This window comes from Bubalus bubalis, chromosome 17, assembly GCF_019923935.1.
Source record: "Bubalus bubalis isolate 160015118507 breed Murrah chromosome 17, NDDB_SH_1, whole genome shotgun sequence".
NCBI classification, from domain to species: Eukaryota; Metazoa; Chordata; class Mammalia; order Artiodactyla; family Bovidae; genus Bubalus; species Bubalus bubalis.
In genome coordinates this window covers 9,359,667-9,373,223 of record NC_059173.1, presented here as the reverse complement: position 1 = coordinate 9,373,223, position 13,557 = coordinate 9,359,667, and the positions used below count along the sequence as shown (strand labels likewise).

The window sequence follows — 13,557 nt, the reverse complement described above, 5'->3', positions numbered from 1 at the left end:
CGGATATCCTAGCACATTTCCTAGTGGAGGAGGCCAGGGTTTCCCAGTCTGTTTTCAGAGCCACTGTGGCTGAGCTGTTTTATAAATTGTGTCGCTTGTAGCTTTCTGCTAAGCCCAGAGGCATGTCGATGTGCGGCGGTATTAGGGTAGCTGTCTTTTCACCATTCACTTCACATAATTCTGTGTGGATTGTTCATGGGCAGTTTTGTTGTCCTGCCATTTGTGGGGATGGAGTCAGAATGATTCAGGTGAACCCGCTCAATTTGCTTCTCTTACATTTAATGAAGGAGCACACATCCGAGATAGTAGATCTTACTAGGGCTGCAGATTGTGGCCCTGGACCAGAAAGCAGGTAAGTGCTCACTCAGGGCTTCAATCCATGTTTTCCATCTCTATTAACATTGTACCCCTAGCCAAGATAGGTGGTATCATCAGACAGGCTCCCCAGCTAGCATACCAACACAACAGAAATGTCTTGTTTTTCTGAAACACCAAACCTTGGTCATCTTTTGCTACCTGGCAGAATAGCAACCACCTGGTATCCTTGCCACTGATCTCACTCTTCTTTCCAGATCCTTCCTGGGCATCCGTAAATAGGGGAACGTTTATATGCGATGAGTGCTGCAGTGTCCATCGGAGTCTGGGACGCCATATCTCTCAAGTGAGGCATCTTAAACACACACCATGGCCTCCGACATTGCTTCAGGTAAAGAATAAGAATTCTCCTCAAGAAGTTTAAGTTTTTAGGAGTTACTGTTTTAGCAACTGAAATTACACTTCTTAAACCTTACAAAAATGTTTGAATCCTAATTGAGTAGAGGTGCCATGCTTATCAGTGCTATATATAAGTATTGAATTCGTTATTTAAGATTATTTTTCTCCTAGTGAAAATCTGGAAAAGCTCGACTATAGGTAGACAGATAGTCATTAAAATTTCTTCCTAATGTTTTACTGCCGACTTTCTAGACTATTGCCAGAAATTGTTTTTAAACAGTCTGTCTTTTCCGCTTACCACGATGAATGTTCCTGAAAGCAACTGCCTTAGAACCTTTTCATGAAGTTTCCTGCTTTGATAGGAGTCCTCTGAAGTTTCTGACACATCTGATTTAAGTTCTCTTAAAGTTCTTGTAACTTGTTAGAGACAATCAAGTTCTGTTTTGATTGAACGCCTAACACCCTGCCAAGTATTCAGTGGGCTCTTAGTTTTATTTGGGGGTCCATTAGCATGTCAGCGGGTACTTCTATTTTGGGGTGCACATTCTCTGAGTTCTGTTGGAACTCAGACTTTGGCATGTGTTTTGCCTTCATTTGTCTTGAGTACATATTTGACTAAATCTGTGACAGCTGCACAGCCTGTCCCGAAAGGGTGAGTTTAGACCTCTGATCTGACAGTATCTGCAGTGTTGTAAAAATCAGACGAGGCCTTGTCAGGAGGCATGCTCTGAAATGAAAATGGTTTATTATGATTAATAACTTCTGCTCAGAAGTTTCTAACAGCTCATTCCCATGTCAAAATGGGTGTTTGCTGCTGTCAGATTATACAGAGTACAGATATTGTGTCATACCCTATATTATATTATAGGATATGAATAAAGCCCAGAGATGAGTAGTGTGAAATGCAGACTTGACCCTGGAACAGCGGTTCCCACAGTGACACATGGACCACTAGTGGCGCTCGAGGTGATGCGCTCAGCCGTTCCGTCGGGCCCACCTCTGTACAGACCCGCCAGGCTCCTCTGTCCATAGGTTTTTTTCTCGGCAAAAATACTGGAGTGGGTTGCCATTTCCTTTTTCAGGGGATTTTCCTGAACCCACATCTCCTGTGTTGGCAGGTAGATTCTTTACCACTGATCAAAGGTAGTTGTAGGTTATACTCAAATATTTATTTCAGTGGTTGCATAAAACTATAACTAGGGCATCAAATTATAATTGCTAGTGAAAGTTTTAGAAGGTAAGTGAATTTAAAGAAAAAGATTAAGAATCTTGAAAAATAGTATTTGGATGCTCAGGCTTGGGCAGCGCTGTCCTAAAGTGTCAGAGTGCTCTTTCTTCATCATGTATTAGAAAACGTCATCAAACCCATTGAAGTATTTAGCTGTCCTCCTGGTCAAACCTGAATCCTGCATGTAGGTTCTTCTTTCTCATTCTAAAACAGAAAATAATGAAGTGTGTGATCTCCTAGTCATGCTAGTGTTTGTCGTGGAATCAGTTCAGTCATTGATTTCCATGGCATGTTTGTAGAAAGAAATTAAAATGTGATTTTATACTGCTTGGTTTTAGATGGTTGAAACCTTGTATAATAATGGTGCTAATTCTATATGGGAGCATTCGTTACTGGACCCCACCTCTATTATGAGTGGAAGACGCAAAGCTAATCCACAGGATAAAGTACAGTGAGTGGAATGTTTATAAATACTCTTATTTCTTCTTAACCCCTGGGGCCCACTGAAAGGAGCGCAACTGTCTTGGACCAGCCTCCACAGGGGCAGCACAGGAGGTGGTCACCTAGTTGTGCGTTGAACTCTTTGCCGTTAGGAATGCAGAACGAAGCCAGGCATGGGACCATCTCTTCCGCATGGCTACCCAGCACAAGTCTGGTTTCTCCAGCTTAAGACTAAGGCTTGGTGGCTGTCGATGTCAGTGGGTTTGCGCTTAGGTGCTCAACCAACAGGCAGTCAGACCAGACATCTGGATTCTTAAAAGATGGGACAAAAAGCTGCTTCCTCCCAAGGTTGCTAGGTCACTTCAGAAAATTACACAGAGAAGAAAGATACTATAAAAAGCAGGTATTCCGCAGCCCTGGCCATTATAATGACTAATGTATGTTTTCAGACTTCAGGTCTTAACACACTGCCAAAGCTTACTTCAGTATTGTTCCTTTTATTCTTGAGTGGGGGATGTGGGTCACTTCCTCTTCTCTTTACAGTCTGAAGAATGGGAAATGTTGTATCTGAACTGCAAGTGAACTGTTTTCTTTTTTTTGTTCTCAAACCAGTCCTAATAAAGCAGAATTCATCAGAGCCAAGTATCAGATGTTAGCGTTCGTCCACCGCTTGCCCTGCCGGGATGACGACAGTGTGACCGCCAAAGATCTCAGTAAGGTGGGCCACACCTTTCAGAGTCCTGAAATCACCAGATGAAGCAGCACATTGTCCTGATTGGGGAAAAAAAGACACTTAGAAAAGAAAGCTCCTTTCTGTATATGAAATACTTAGTAACAGCTTTTTTTGCATTGGTTTCTTCTCTCATCTTAATTCAAATGGCAACCATTCATATTAGTGGAGGTATACTAGTGGGACAAAGGAAAAAATAAGTATCCAGGAAACTATTTGTGTTTTCTAGGTCTGGTTCTAGAGTCGTATTTCTGTAAGTTTTTATTTGCGGAGCTTTGAAATAGGAGCCATGTCAGAGTTTGTTTCTAGGAGGGACTACAAGGTCTGTGGGACTTGTGCAGGTTTCTGGGTTGCATGCGGAGTGAGATCTTCAGGAAGTAGGGTGTCACTCAGAGCCGTAGTCCATGGGATGGTTTATTAAACTCACAAGATGAGTTGATGGCTTTCTTTATGTGGGCCTTTGCATGTATTTGAGAGATGCCACAAAAACACGTATCTTAATTTTCAAAGTGCTGCTTTTGGCAGATGCTCATCCAGAGCACAGGCACTCACAGTTCAGAATTTTAAACTTTGCCTGAAGGTGGATGTGAATGTTACTCCCATTCATTGTGTTTTTAAACCACAATTTTTAAAAATAGAATTAATTAGGAAAACAAGATCTGGATGCAGATGTTAGAGTAGCTTTCTTCAATCCTGTGGTAAGGATGCTTGCATTTTGGACAATTCTAGGGTTGAAGGAAGAGTTGAAGGAAGGCAGATTATCCTCTGAATGTATAAGGGCTTTACCTCAGTGCTATAGAATTTGATATGCCACAGGCCTTTTTCCACCCCGAAAGGCTTCATTAAATCATTGTGCACAAGGCCAAGACTAGTGTTGTGGAGAGGGTGTGGTATAAGGCGGAATTCTGTGATTTACACAGTCTAAGATCTGAAGCTCTAAAGCCCTAGGTTCAATATTAACACCTAATAATAACAGCAATAATAATAGCAGCTATTTTCTTTGGGCATTTCCTGTGTACCAGGCTCTGTGCTCTGTTGTATCATCGATCTCTTATAGTTGCCCGTGAATAGGTGGCATTTTTATCACCATTTTAGAGATAAGGAAACAGGTTCAGATTGCTTTAAACACTTTCTCAAGTTCATACAGCTTAAGGGGTATATGGTTTGAAATTCAGGTCTGTCAGACTTCAGAGCCATGCTTAACCCCTCCTCACACTCCCTCTCACTCAGAGACTGGTTGCGCCACTTGGACAGATCATGCCTTTGGGCGCATCAGCCTTCCCAGCCCTAGTTCCCTTATCAGTAGGCCTGACTCTGCCTTAGAGCCCAGGGGTAGCTGTTACCAGCACGGGAGAGACGGCTTCATTCACCTTGCTGAGCGAGATAAAGATGATGTAGTGCTGCGATAATGTAGATTGCAGTGGTCTGCCAGCTGCTTTGCTCCCTCATTCTTTACACTTTTAACAAACATTCTTTTCTTGTTTATGTATTTTTCAGCAACTCCATTCAAGTGTGAGAACAGGGAATCTTGAAACCTGTTTGAGGCTGTTATCTTTAGGAGCACAAGCCAACTTTTTTCACCCTGTAAGAAAGCCCAAATTGGTTCAGATATCAAGTTGAAACTAAATGGGTTGCATTTGCTTAGCCTTCGGGTTATTTAATTCGTTTATTTTTGTGTACTTTGTATTAATGATTCTTAGGAGAAAGGAAACACCCCCCTCCATGTGGCCTCCAAAGCAGGGCAGATTCTACAGGCGGAATTGTTGGCAGTATACGGAGCAGACCCAGGCACCCAGGACTCCAGTGGGAAAACTCCTGTCGACTATGCCAGGTGAGAGACTCGACTCTGTTACCTTTCTCTGTTTGGGATTATTTATCTTGTGTATGATTCATTGTTAAAAGTGGCTAAATTGTGCATGGGTAGCATTTAGCTCCTTCAAAGATATGAATTCTGTTATTTTGCAGATGAAGATATTTCAAGTGCGTATGATCTTAGAGCCAGTCAAAGTCGGGGAAGGTAGAACCATTAACCACTGTGCTTTAGCTTCCAATCTTTCATTTTTTTTTTATCCTTTGTAACATAGTGGTATTTGAGCCATAGTTGGAATCCACATCAAGTATAAAGAGTTGCAGAACCCACGCCTCAGTTTTTTTTGAATACTCTTAGTCATGGCTTGAACTTAGAAACAAATCTGTATGGATGTGCGTGTGTGCTCAGTCGTGTCTGACTCTTTGCAACTCGGCGGACTGCAGCCCACCAGACTCCTCTCTCCATGGAATTTTCCAGGCAAGAATCCTGGAGTAGATTGCCATTTCCTTATCCAGGGGATCTTCCTGACCCAGGAATTGAACCTACGTTTCCTGCATTGGCAGGCAGATTCTTTACCACTGGCGCTGCCTGGGAAGCCCCTGTATGGATAGATATGTGGTTCAACAAGTATAGTAAAATGTTAATTGCAGAATTTAGGTAGTGGACATCTCGGGGCTCCCTATAAAATTCTTTAAATTTTTCTTCGTTTGAAAATTTTGGCTGTGAAGTAGTGGAAAATAAAAAAGTAAATCCGTAGATTAGTCTTTAATATCATTTAAATGACAGAAGATGGATCATCTTTCCTTCTTTTTCCAAATTAACTTGATTAACTGCAAAGAACGATGCTCTGCACAGGGTAAAATGACAGTTGACAACTTGAAAATGACAAGTGAAATGACAAAACTCTGCCCCCCTAGACGTTACTCTCTCATGGAGGAGAGGATTCATAAATGCATGTAAGAGTTAAATGAGGCAAGATAATGTAGAACTCATTACCATAGTGGATACATACATAGTATTTCTTCACTGTAGCCCAGATCATTAAGTAATGTCTTTAGTTGGTCTTTGAAGAATGGATTGGATTTGGGTGTGTGAAGAGGAGCTAAGGTATTTCAGAGGAGAAGAAGGATGTGGGTCAAGTTCTGAAGGGAGGGGTGGACCGGGCACATACGGCACAGCAGGGGTCCTGACTGGATAGAGCAGTGTGTCTGGGAATAAGAGCTCAGGTGTCGAAGAGCGCAGTGTTTCATCAGGTCTAACACACCATCGTTTATATGTGTGCATGCTAAGTCACTTCAGTCATGTCTGACTCTGCGACGCCATGGACTGTAGGCTGCCAGGCTCCTCTGTCCATGGTATTCACCAGGCAAGAATACTGGAGTGGGTTGCCATGCCCTTCTCCAGGGGATCTTCCCGAACCAGGGATGGAACCCGCATCTCTTATGTCTCCTGCATTGGTAGGTGGGTTCTTAACCCTTGGACCACCAGGGGAGACCCCTGTCTCACAAATTAATCAGAGAAAGGGGGTAGTTGAGATTTTGAAAGCAGTTTTATAAGAGTGGAAATCAGAGTCGACCTTGACAGTTTACCTCACACAAAAAGGTTGATTATTCTGAAAAGTCACGTTTGATTAACTCCTCAGGTATCTCAGGGGATGTCTCTGTACTTTTCTCTTCTAGCACCCGTGGCCAGTGAGTAGTATAAACAGCACTTTGTTTTCTCTTGTAGGCAAGGAGGGCACCACGAGCTGGCAGAGCGCCTTGTAGAAATACAGTATGAGCTGACTGACAGACTAGCCTTCTATCTCTGCGGCAGGAAACCAGGTGAGTGAAAGGAGAGCAGCCTCTCCACAGCTGCAGCCAGGCAGTCCCTGGAAGAGCAAGTCGGGACACTGCTGATTATGGTCTGTGCTCTAACGTATCCTTGAGAAAACCGCAAATAAGGATTTCTGTGTGAAATGATGACTATGGCATTTTTTGCTATATGTGAAATACATAACATCGGTCACAGCTTGACATTTTAGTTTTTCAAATGATTGCTGTACAGTATGGCCGTTTCAGGAATCAGAGGGCATCATTGAACCCAGCCTGAATGCGGCACCACAGTTCTTGTGGTTAATGAGAGTCAGCATGGAAGAGCAAAGCCTTAACCTCTATAGTTGTTTGCAGAATTCTGCTAGCTAAGGAATGGGGAAAAGGGAAAAAGTGAACTTTACCATTAACCTGCTTTGTTCATGAGGTAGAACTGGGGTCAGCAAACCTTGGTCTGCAGGCCAAATAAGCCTATTACGTTGATTTTTAAAAATAAAGTTTTATTGTAAGATAGCCATGCCCACTCATTTTTGTATTGTCTGTGACCGCTTTCACACTACAGCTGCAGAACTGAGTAGGTTGAGTAATTACAACAGAGACCATATGGCCACAAAGCCTAAAATATTTACAGTCTGGTCCTTTGCAGAAAAATTTTGCCAACCCCTGATATAGCATATCCACATACGTGTATAATCACATAACCAGTGGTTCTCCACCCTGGTTGTACAAAAGAGTTAAGAGCCCCTGGTGTGATTCCAGTTCCCAGTGAGATGGAGTAAGCACACTTCACCCTGTCTCTCCTTCTGAACACAATAAAAACCCTGGACCAAAAATGCATGGAGAGCTATCTAAGGACTCCAGCAGGCAGGTTAGGGAACTCACAGTGACATCAAGCTGGTGATGAGTGTCCCCTTGATTTTACTTCTGATACGGCCTCCAGGACAGCCCCAAACCTGGAACTGCACAGCAGGTGCAAAGAAGCCTTCTCTGTGTGGTCTGAGGAGCAGGAAATGGGGCTGACAGGACTGAGAATCGGGGAGTTCCCACAGGACTTTTCTCTTCCTTTCCCCACTAGTAATCCTGTGGCTTCAGTAATAGCAAGCACAGGTGCCTAAATCTCTGACCAAGAGCCTGAGGGGAAGGAACCCTGACGGCTTTTGTTTTATCTTTAGTCTCTCACCACTTGGCCCAGGAGGCCGAACCTGCCTGGTCAGGTGCCTGCTAAAACAAAATATTAACATTCACCACAGAATTCAAGGAAGACTCATAAGAGTCTCCACAACATACTATGTAAAATATCTGGGATACCATCCATAATTACTTGAGATGTAAAGAAACAGGAAAATCCCAAAGACTTGCATGGGAAAAGGTAGTTATTAACAGATGCCAACCCTCAGTGACTCCGAGGTTAGAATTATCAGATAAAGATTTTAAAGCAGATAGTAATATCATGCTTTAAGAAGTAAGTATGAACATTATTGAAGCAAATTGAATAAAGTCTCAGCAGAGAAACAGAAGATATAGAAAAGGACAGAATGTTAGAACTAAAAAATATAATAACTAAAATTTTAAAACCCACTGGATGGGTTTAGTTAGGATGGAGATGACAAAGAAAAAAGTCAGCGAATTGAAAATAGATCACTAGAAATAATCCAGTTTGAGCAACGGAGAGAAAGAAGAGTGGGAGGAAAAGGAGGCTTAGCAGAGCTTTAGGGACCTACGGGACAAAACCAGAACATTAGTATCATCAGACTCTTAGAAAGAGAGAAGAAAGAATGTGGTGCAGAAAAAATATTTGAAGAAATATTGGGTAAAAACTCTAAATTTGGCAAAAGACATAAAATCACAATTTGAAAAGCTCAGAGAACTCCAAACAGGATGAACTCCAGTCATCACTCAGACACATCAAAATCAAACTGCTAAAATATGAAGAAAGAAAATGCCTTGAAAGCAGCCAAGGAAAAAAAATGATACTATATAAAAGAACAATTATGTGTATGACTGTGGATTTCTCATCAGAAACCATAGAGATGAAAAGGAAGTAGAACAATATTTTTTAAATGCTGAAAGGAAAGAACTCTATTTCCATGAAAATAACCTTCAGGAATGAAAAAAAAAAAAGACATTTTAAGATGGAAAAAAAAAAAAAGAGAGAATTAGTTGCTCTAACAGAAATACTAAAGGAAGTTCTTTGGGTGGAAGGGAATTGATAAACCAAAGCGAATCTTGGAACTTCAGGAACGAAAGAACAACAACAGAAATGATAAGTATTGGATAAATACAATAGCCTGTTTTCTTCTTAAGTTTTTTAAAAGTATGTATGACAGTTTAAAGCAAAAGTTATAGTATTGTATGGTGTGGTTTTCAGCATGTGTCAGTAATATATTTGACAGTTACAACATGAAAGGGGAGAGGGTAAAAGAAATATGAAGGTAAGTTTTTGCACTTTTCTTAAAATGGTAAAATATTATTTCTAGTAGATTGTAACAAGTTTTGCATATTATAATCCCTGGCATTGAAAAAAGACTATACAATCATATATGGTCAGAAACTCTAGAGAAAAATTAAAATGGAATGTTAAAAAATTATCCAAATAATCAAAAGATGTTTTGATTCAAAATATTCAAAAAAAGAGAGCAAAGAGGAGAGAGAGGAGCAAAAACTGTGTAGTGAGAGGAGCAAAACATAAATTCAGAAAATAATGGTATTCCTTTACAGATCTTATTAGTATTTATACAAATGAGACTCTGGCTTGGTTTGTGTTTCAGATCACAAAAATGGGCAGCACTTTATAATACCTCAAATGGCAGACAGGTAAGGCCATTGAAATACCAATCAATTACATCTGTCATGAGTATTTTCCTTGGTTGTTTAGTGTATAAGTGTTTTATATTTTGTGTTTAACAAAGCCCATACATTTTTCTCTTTTATGGCTATGCACTTTGGAAATAAGACGGCTGTAAGTAAACCACCATATAAAATTTTAAGTTTGAAAGAGCGCAAGTAACAAATTTGCTAATAAGAAAAGCGGAGTCTGTGATACTGTGGTAGTCCTAGCCAGCTGTGACAGTATATTGTGTCTCTAGAATTATCACAGGATATTTCTGTGTTATTAGAGAATATATCCTCTGTCTATAATAGGGATCAACAAATTTTGTGGTTGTTGTTGTTAAGGGCTAGATAGTAAGTACTTCAGGCTTTTTGGGCCACACACCCTCTGCCACAGCTACTCTGCCAGTTGTAAATGAAAGCATCCGTGGACCCTGTAAATGAAAGGCGTGTCTGTTCCAGTGAAATTTTATTTCTGGATACTAAAATTGGAATTTCATATAATTTCCACATACTACCAAGTATCATCTGTTGTGGTTTTTTCCCCCAACCACCTAAAAATGTAAATTCCATACTTAGCTCAAACAAAAAGGGGGATTATAATCTGTTGACCTCTGGTCTATAAGGTCAGATGAGATCATGGCTGTAGAAATGCACTTTAAACCCTTATATAGCTAATAACCTTTGCACAGATCCTGTCAAGAGTTCGTGAAAAGATTAATTGCTATTCCATATGTAATCCTGCCATTCTGGTTTCTAACATTCTGCTCCTTTAATATTTTTCTTCTATTGTGCTGTTAAAAAAAATACTTTAAAAATTATGATTTCTCACATACACACCCTGGGGACTAGCATGGCATAGTTTTTGCCTTTTGGTTAGTAGGTGGTTATTTTTCTCTTTACCATGAGAAATGTTTGCATGATTGTGGTATTTCTAGGAGATAGTCTTACCAAGTTCTGTTCAGTTTCCTCGCTGACTATTGGGCTAAAGAATTTTGACCTCTGACCTTGTCCATGAGCTGTAATGAATATCTTGATCCCTTGGCTACCTTAGCCTTTTACAGAGCTCATGAAAATGGTTTTATTTGTTTGCTTATCAGTGTTGTACATTTTCTTAGCAGCCTGGATTTGTCTGAATTGGCAAAAGCTGCTAAGAAGAAACTTCAGTCTGTGAGTATCTCTATTTCCTAGTGAACTCCCCTATGGAAAACCATGTGTCCTGCTAATACCTGTTCTCAGCCTGTTACCTAGTACATCAGATTACTTTGTTTCATGCTCTCAGACATTAAATCAGAAGCAAACCATCAAGTCTGCAGTAAAGAAGAATGGAAGTACTAAGTTTAGTACATCCAGTTCACTGGCTCTGCTTCAAATACTGCCATCTTTCTCTGTTATTTTAAAAGTGAGGACTGTGCCTTTCACTTTTAGAAAGTTGTTTCTCCCTGTAAGAGTTCCCTAGTTTCTCTCAATGTAAACTAGTAAGTGGGGCACTCCTTGGGATGACTTCCTATGGCCTCGTAGGATGCTAGAGACTGATAAAAAGCTCACTGCCATTTGGGATCCAGCCCCCACTCACTGTCAGGCATGTTCTACACCATTCATCAGAGCTTTGTAAAATGTAGGCTTTTAATAGCCAGTTCTGCCCCGGCTGTGTGCTCCGAGTTTACCCAGTTCTTCAGGTCACAAGCTCACATTAGTCTGCGTGTTTCTTTCCAGCCTGTCCATTTCAGCTTAAATCAGGTCCCTGAGAAATCTGCTCCTCTGGGAACACAATCTCTGTGTAAAGTCCCCACAAATGAAGCCTCACCTGGTGCTTCCCCAGCCATTCTAAGCACCTGATTCACCCACCTTAGCTGTTCTCTGTACTCTTAAGATCAGAACCAGGATCCTTCTTGTCATACCCTTTAAGGGCATCATTCCGCTCTCACTCTCAGTTCTGGCCCCTCTTCCCATCTGGTTCCCACTGTGTGTGGGTGTGGGAGTGTGCATTTAACTATTTCTTTAAGGGTTAGCACCCTCTCAGGCCACCTTCAGGTCTTCTTTCTGGAACCCTCTTTTCCCAGCTGTCCTCCCTTTTATCATTCAAGTGGCTGAAGTCTGACCACCTTTGCAATGTAGGTAGGAGTATTCTTAGAGCTCAGCTCTGAATACGCAGCTCTCCTAATTCATGTCTTACTCTTCACCCCCCTTTTTATAGAAGACTCTTTACTAGAACTTCATATAGTACTAAGTACTACATAATACATAAAATGAATTTCTCATTACTAGCATTTACCTGTAATATGCAATAAATGTATTTTATTCAATTTGTTTGGTGTCTCTGTGTTCTGTATCTGCAGTTCTGTGTGTATGTGTTTTTACTGCCTTTCTTAAACTAAGGAGGTCCTGTAGTTAAGATGATAAGCTTTGGAGTCAGCACTGAATATTCTGTGTTTCCTTTAATTACTTAAAGTATGTAAGCCAATTTTTATTTTAAATAATAAAAACATTAAAGAGAAAACCCCAGCTCCCTTGACTATGCTGTTTTGTATTTGCTTGGCTGAAAGTTGGGGTTAGGTCTGTAATATCTCTAGATGTTAGAGATACTAGATAAATATCTGGGACAAAGTCGAGTGTAGCTCTTCAGACCCTGGGCTCTGGGTCAGACTGTTCAGGTACAGATCTCAGCTCAGATGAGCTCCGCACCGCTCCGTGCCTCGGTGTCCCCTCCTTTCTAGAAAGTAAGATGATGGTCCAGCAGAGCTGCAAGTCAGAGCTGCTCGGTGAGGGTCAGCTCCCCACACCCTGTGGTCTCCTCCTCATATCAGTGCCAGTTTAGTGTTTATCTTACAGTATCTCCCTAATGAACAGCTGGGAGAAATATAAGACGACTAATGTATTCCTTGAATTCATAAATTTTAACATTTTGAGAGAAACTTGCATCTCCAGTCCCTTACTTCTTGGCTCTGTGACTTGAGGCACACTAACTTCTGTGCCTGGGTATCCTTCTCTGTAAAGTGGTATAACTGTAGTTCCTGTCTTCGGAGAGCTGTAGTATTTACTGTCATGATGATATTAGCAAGGCACCTCCAGTACAAGCCTTCAGCAGTATTGCTGTTGTAGTGATTGTTAGTAATAATAACATTAGCTTGTTAGCCCCTTGGAGGAAGCACACTGGGTATTTATGATGCAAGTTCAGCTTCCCAATCCTTCATCACCTTATCCAGCAAAAGTCTCTCAGAGCTGACTTTTAATTATAAATGTAGTGTAACCACGCTAGAGAAAATCTGGAAAATAGAGAAAGGGAATCATCTTCATTTACTATATTCTTTTTTTTTTTCATTTACTATATTCTTAATAAGTTCAGGCTCAGTATTTTGGTATATTTTTCTTATTCTGGTTTCAGATGCCTGTCTTTTTTAACTGAAGCATAATTACAGAATTGTTTATTCTGCCTGTGTCACCTAACAATGTACTGTAACCATTTTAACAAGTCCCAATGAGGTGTGCACTGCTGCTGCTGCTAAGTCACTTCAGTCGTGTCCGACTCTGTGCGACCCCATAGACAGTGGCCCACCAGGCTCCCCCGTCCCTGGGATTCTCCAGGCAAGAACACTGGACTGGGTTGCCATTTCCTTCTCCAATGCATGAAAGTGAAAAGTGAAAGTGAAGTCGCTCAGTCGTGTCCGACTCTTAGCGACCCCATGGACTGCAGCCCACCAGGCTCCTCCATCCATGGGATTTTCCAGGCAAGAGTACTGGAGTGGGGTGCCATTGCCTTCTCCGGAGGTGTGCACAGCCAGGTTTAAATTCTGCAGGAAGTACCTTCTGGTCAGTGAATGAATGGATATTTAGAGTCCCATCTCAGTGCTGGGGCCTGTATGGGGATGAAGGGAATAGTAGAGAATGGAACAAATTCAGCATCTGCCCTCACAGAGCAGGGCAGCAGTCACCCCGGAAGTAACATCCACTGGGCAGCAGGGTTTCATGAGGGAGGAAGTGCAAGGAGAGCTGG

The 13,557-nt window shown here is 41.3% G+C and overlaps 1 protein-coding gene across 12 annotated transcripts in view; it reads left to right on the top strand.

Annotated features, from left to right (window-relative positions):
* GIT2 (GIT ArfGAP 2) overlaps positions 1–13,557 on the top strand; it is a 42,471-nt gene that overhangs the window by 4,259 nt on the left and 24,655 nt on the right. For 9 of the 12 annotated variants that reach the window (XM_025267482.3, XM_025267480.3, XM_025267485.3 and 6 more), the window contains exons 2-9: positions 573–706; positions 2,281–2,393; positions 2,996–3,101; positions 4,611–4,697; positions 4,814–4,944; positions 6,652–6,746; positions 9,503–9,548; positions 10,682–10,733. In XM_025267482.3, the coding sequence (XP_025123267.1) occupies positions 573–706; positions 2,281–2,393; positions 2,996–3,101; positions 4,611–4,697; positions 4,814–4,944; positions 6,652–6,746; positions 9,503–9,548; positions 10,682–10,733 (764 nt within the window). The remainder of the gene's footprint in view (positions 1–572; positions 707–2,280; positions 2,394–2,995; positions 3,102–4,610; positions 4,698–4,813; positions 4,945–6,651; positions 6,747–9,502; positions 9,549–10,681; positions 10,734–13,557) is intronic. The other 3 variants (XM_025267483.3, XM_006052928.4, XM_025267481.3) reach the window with 2 other exon arrangements.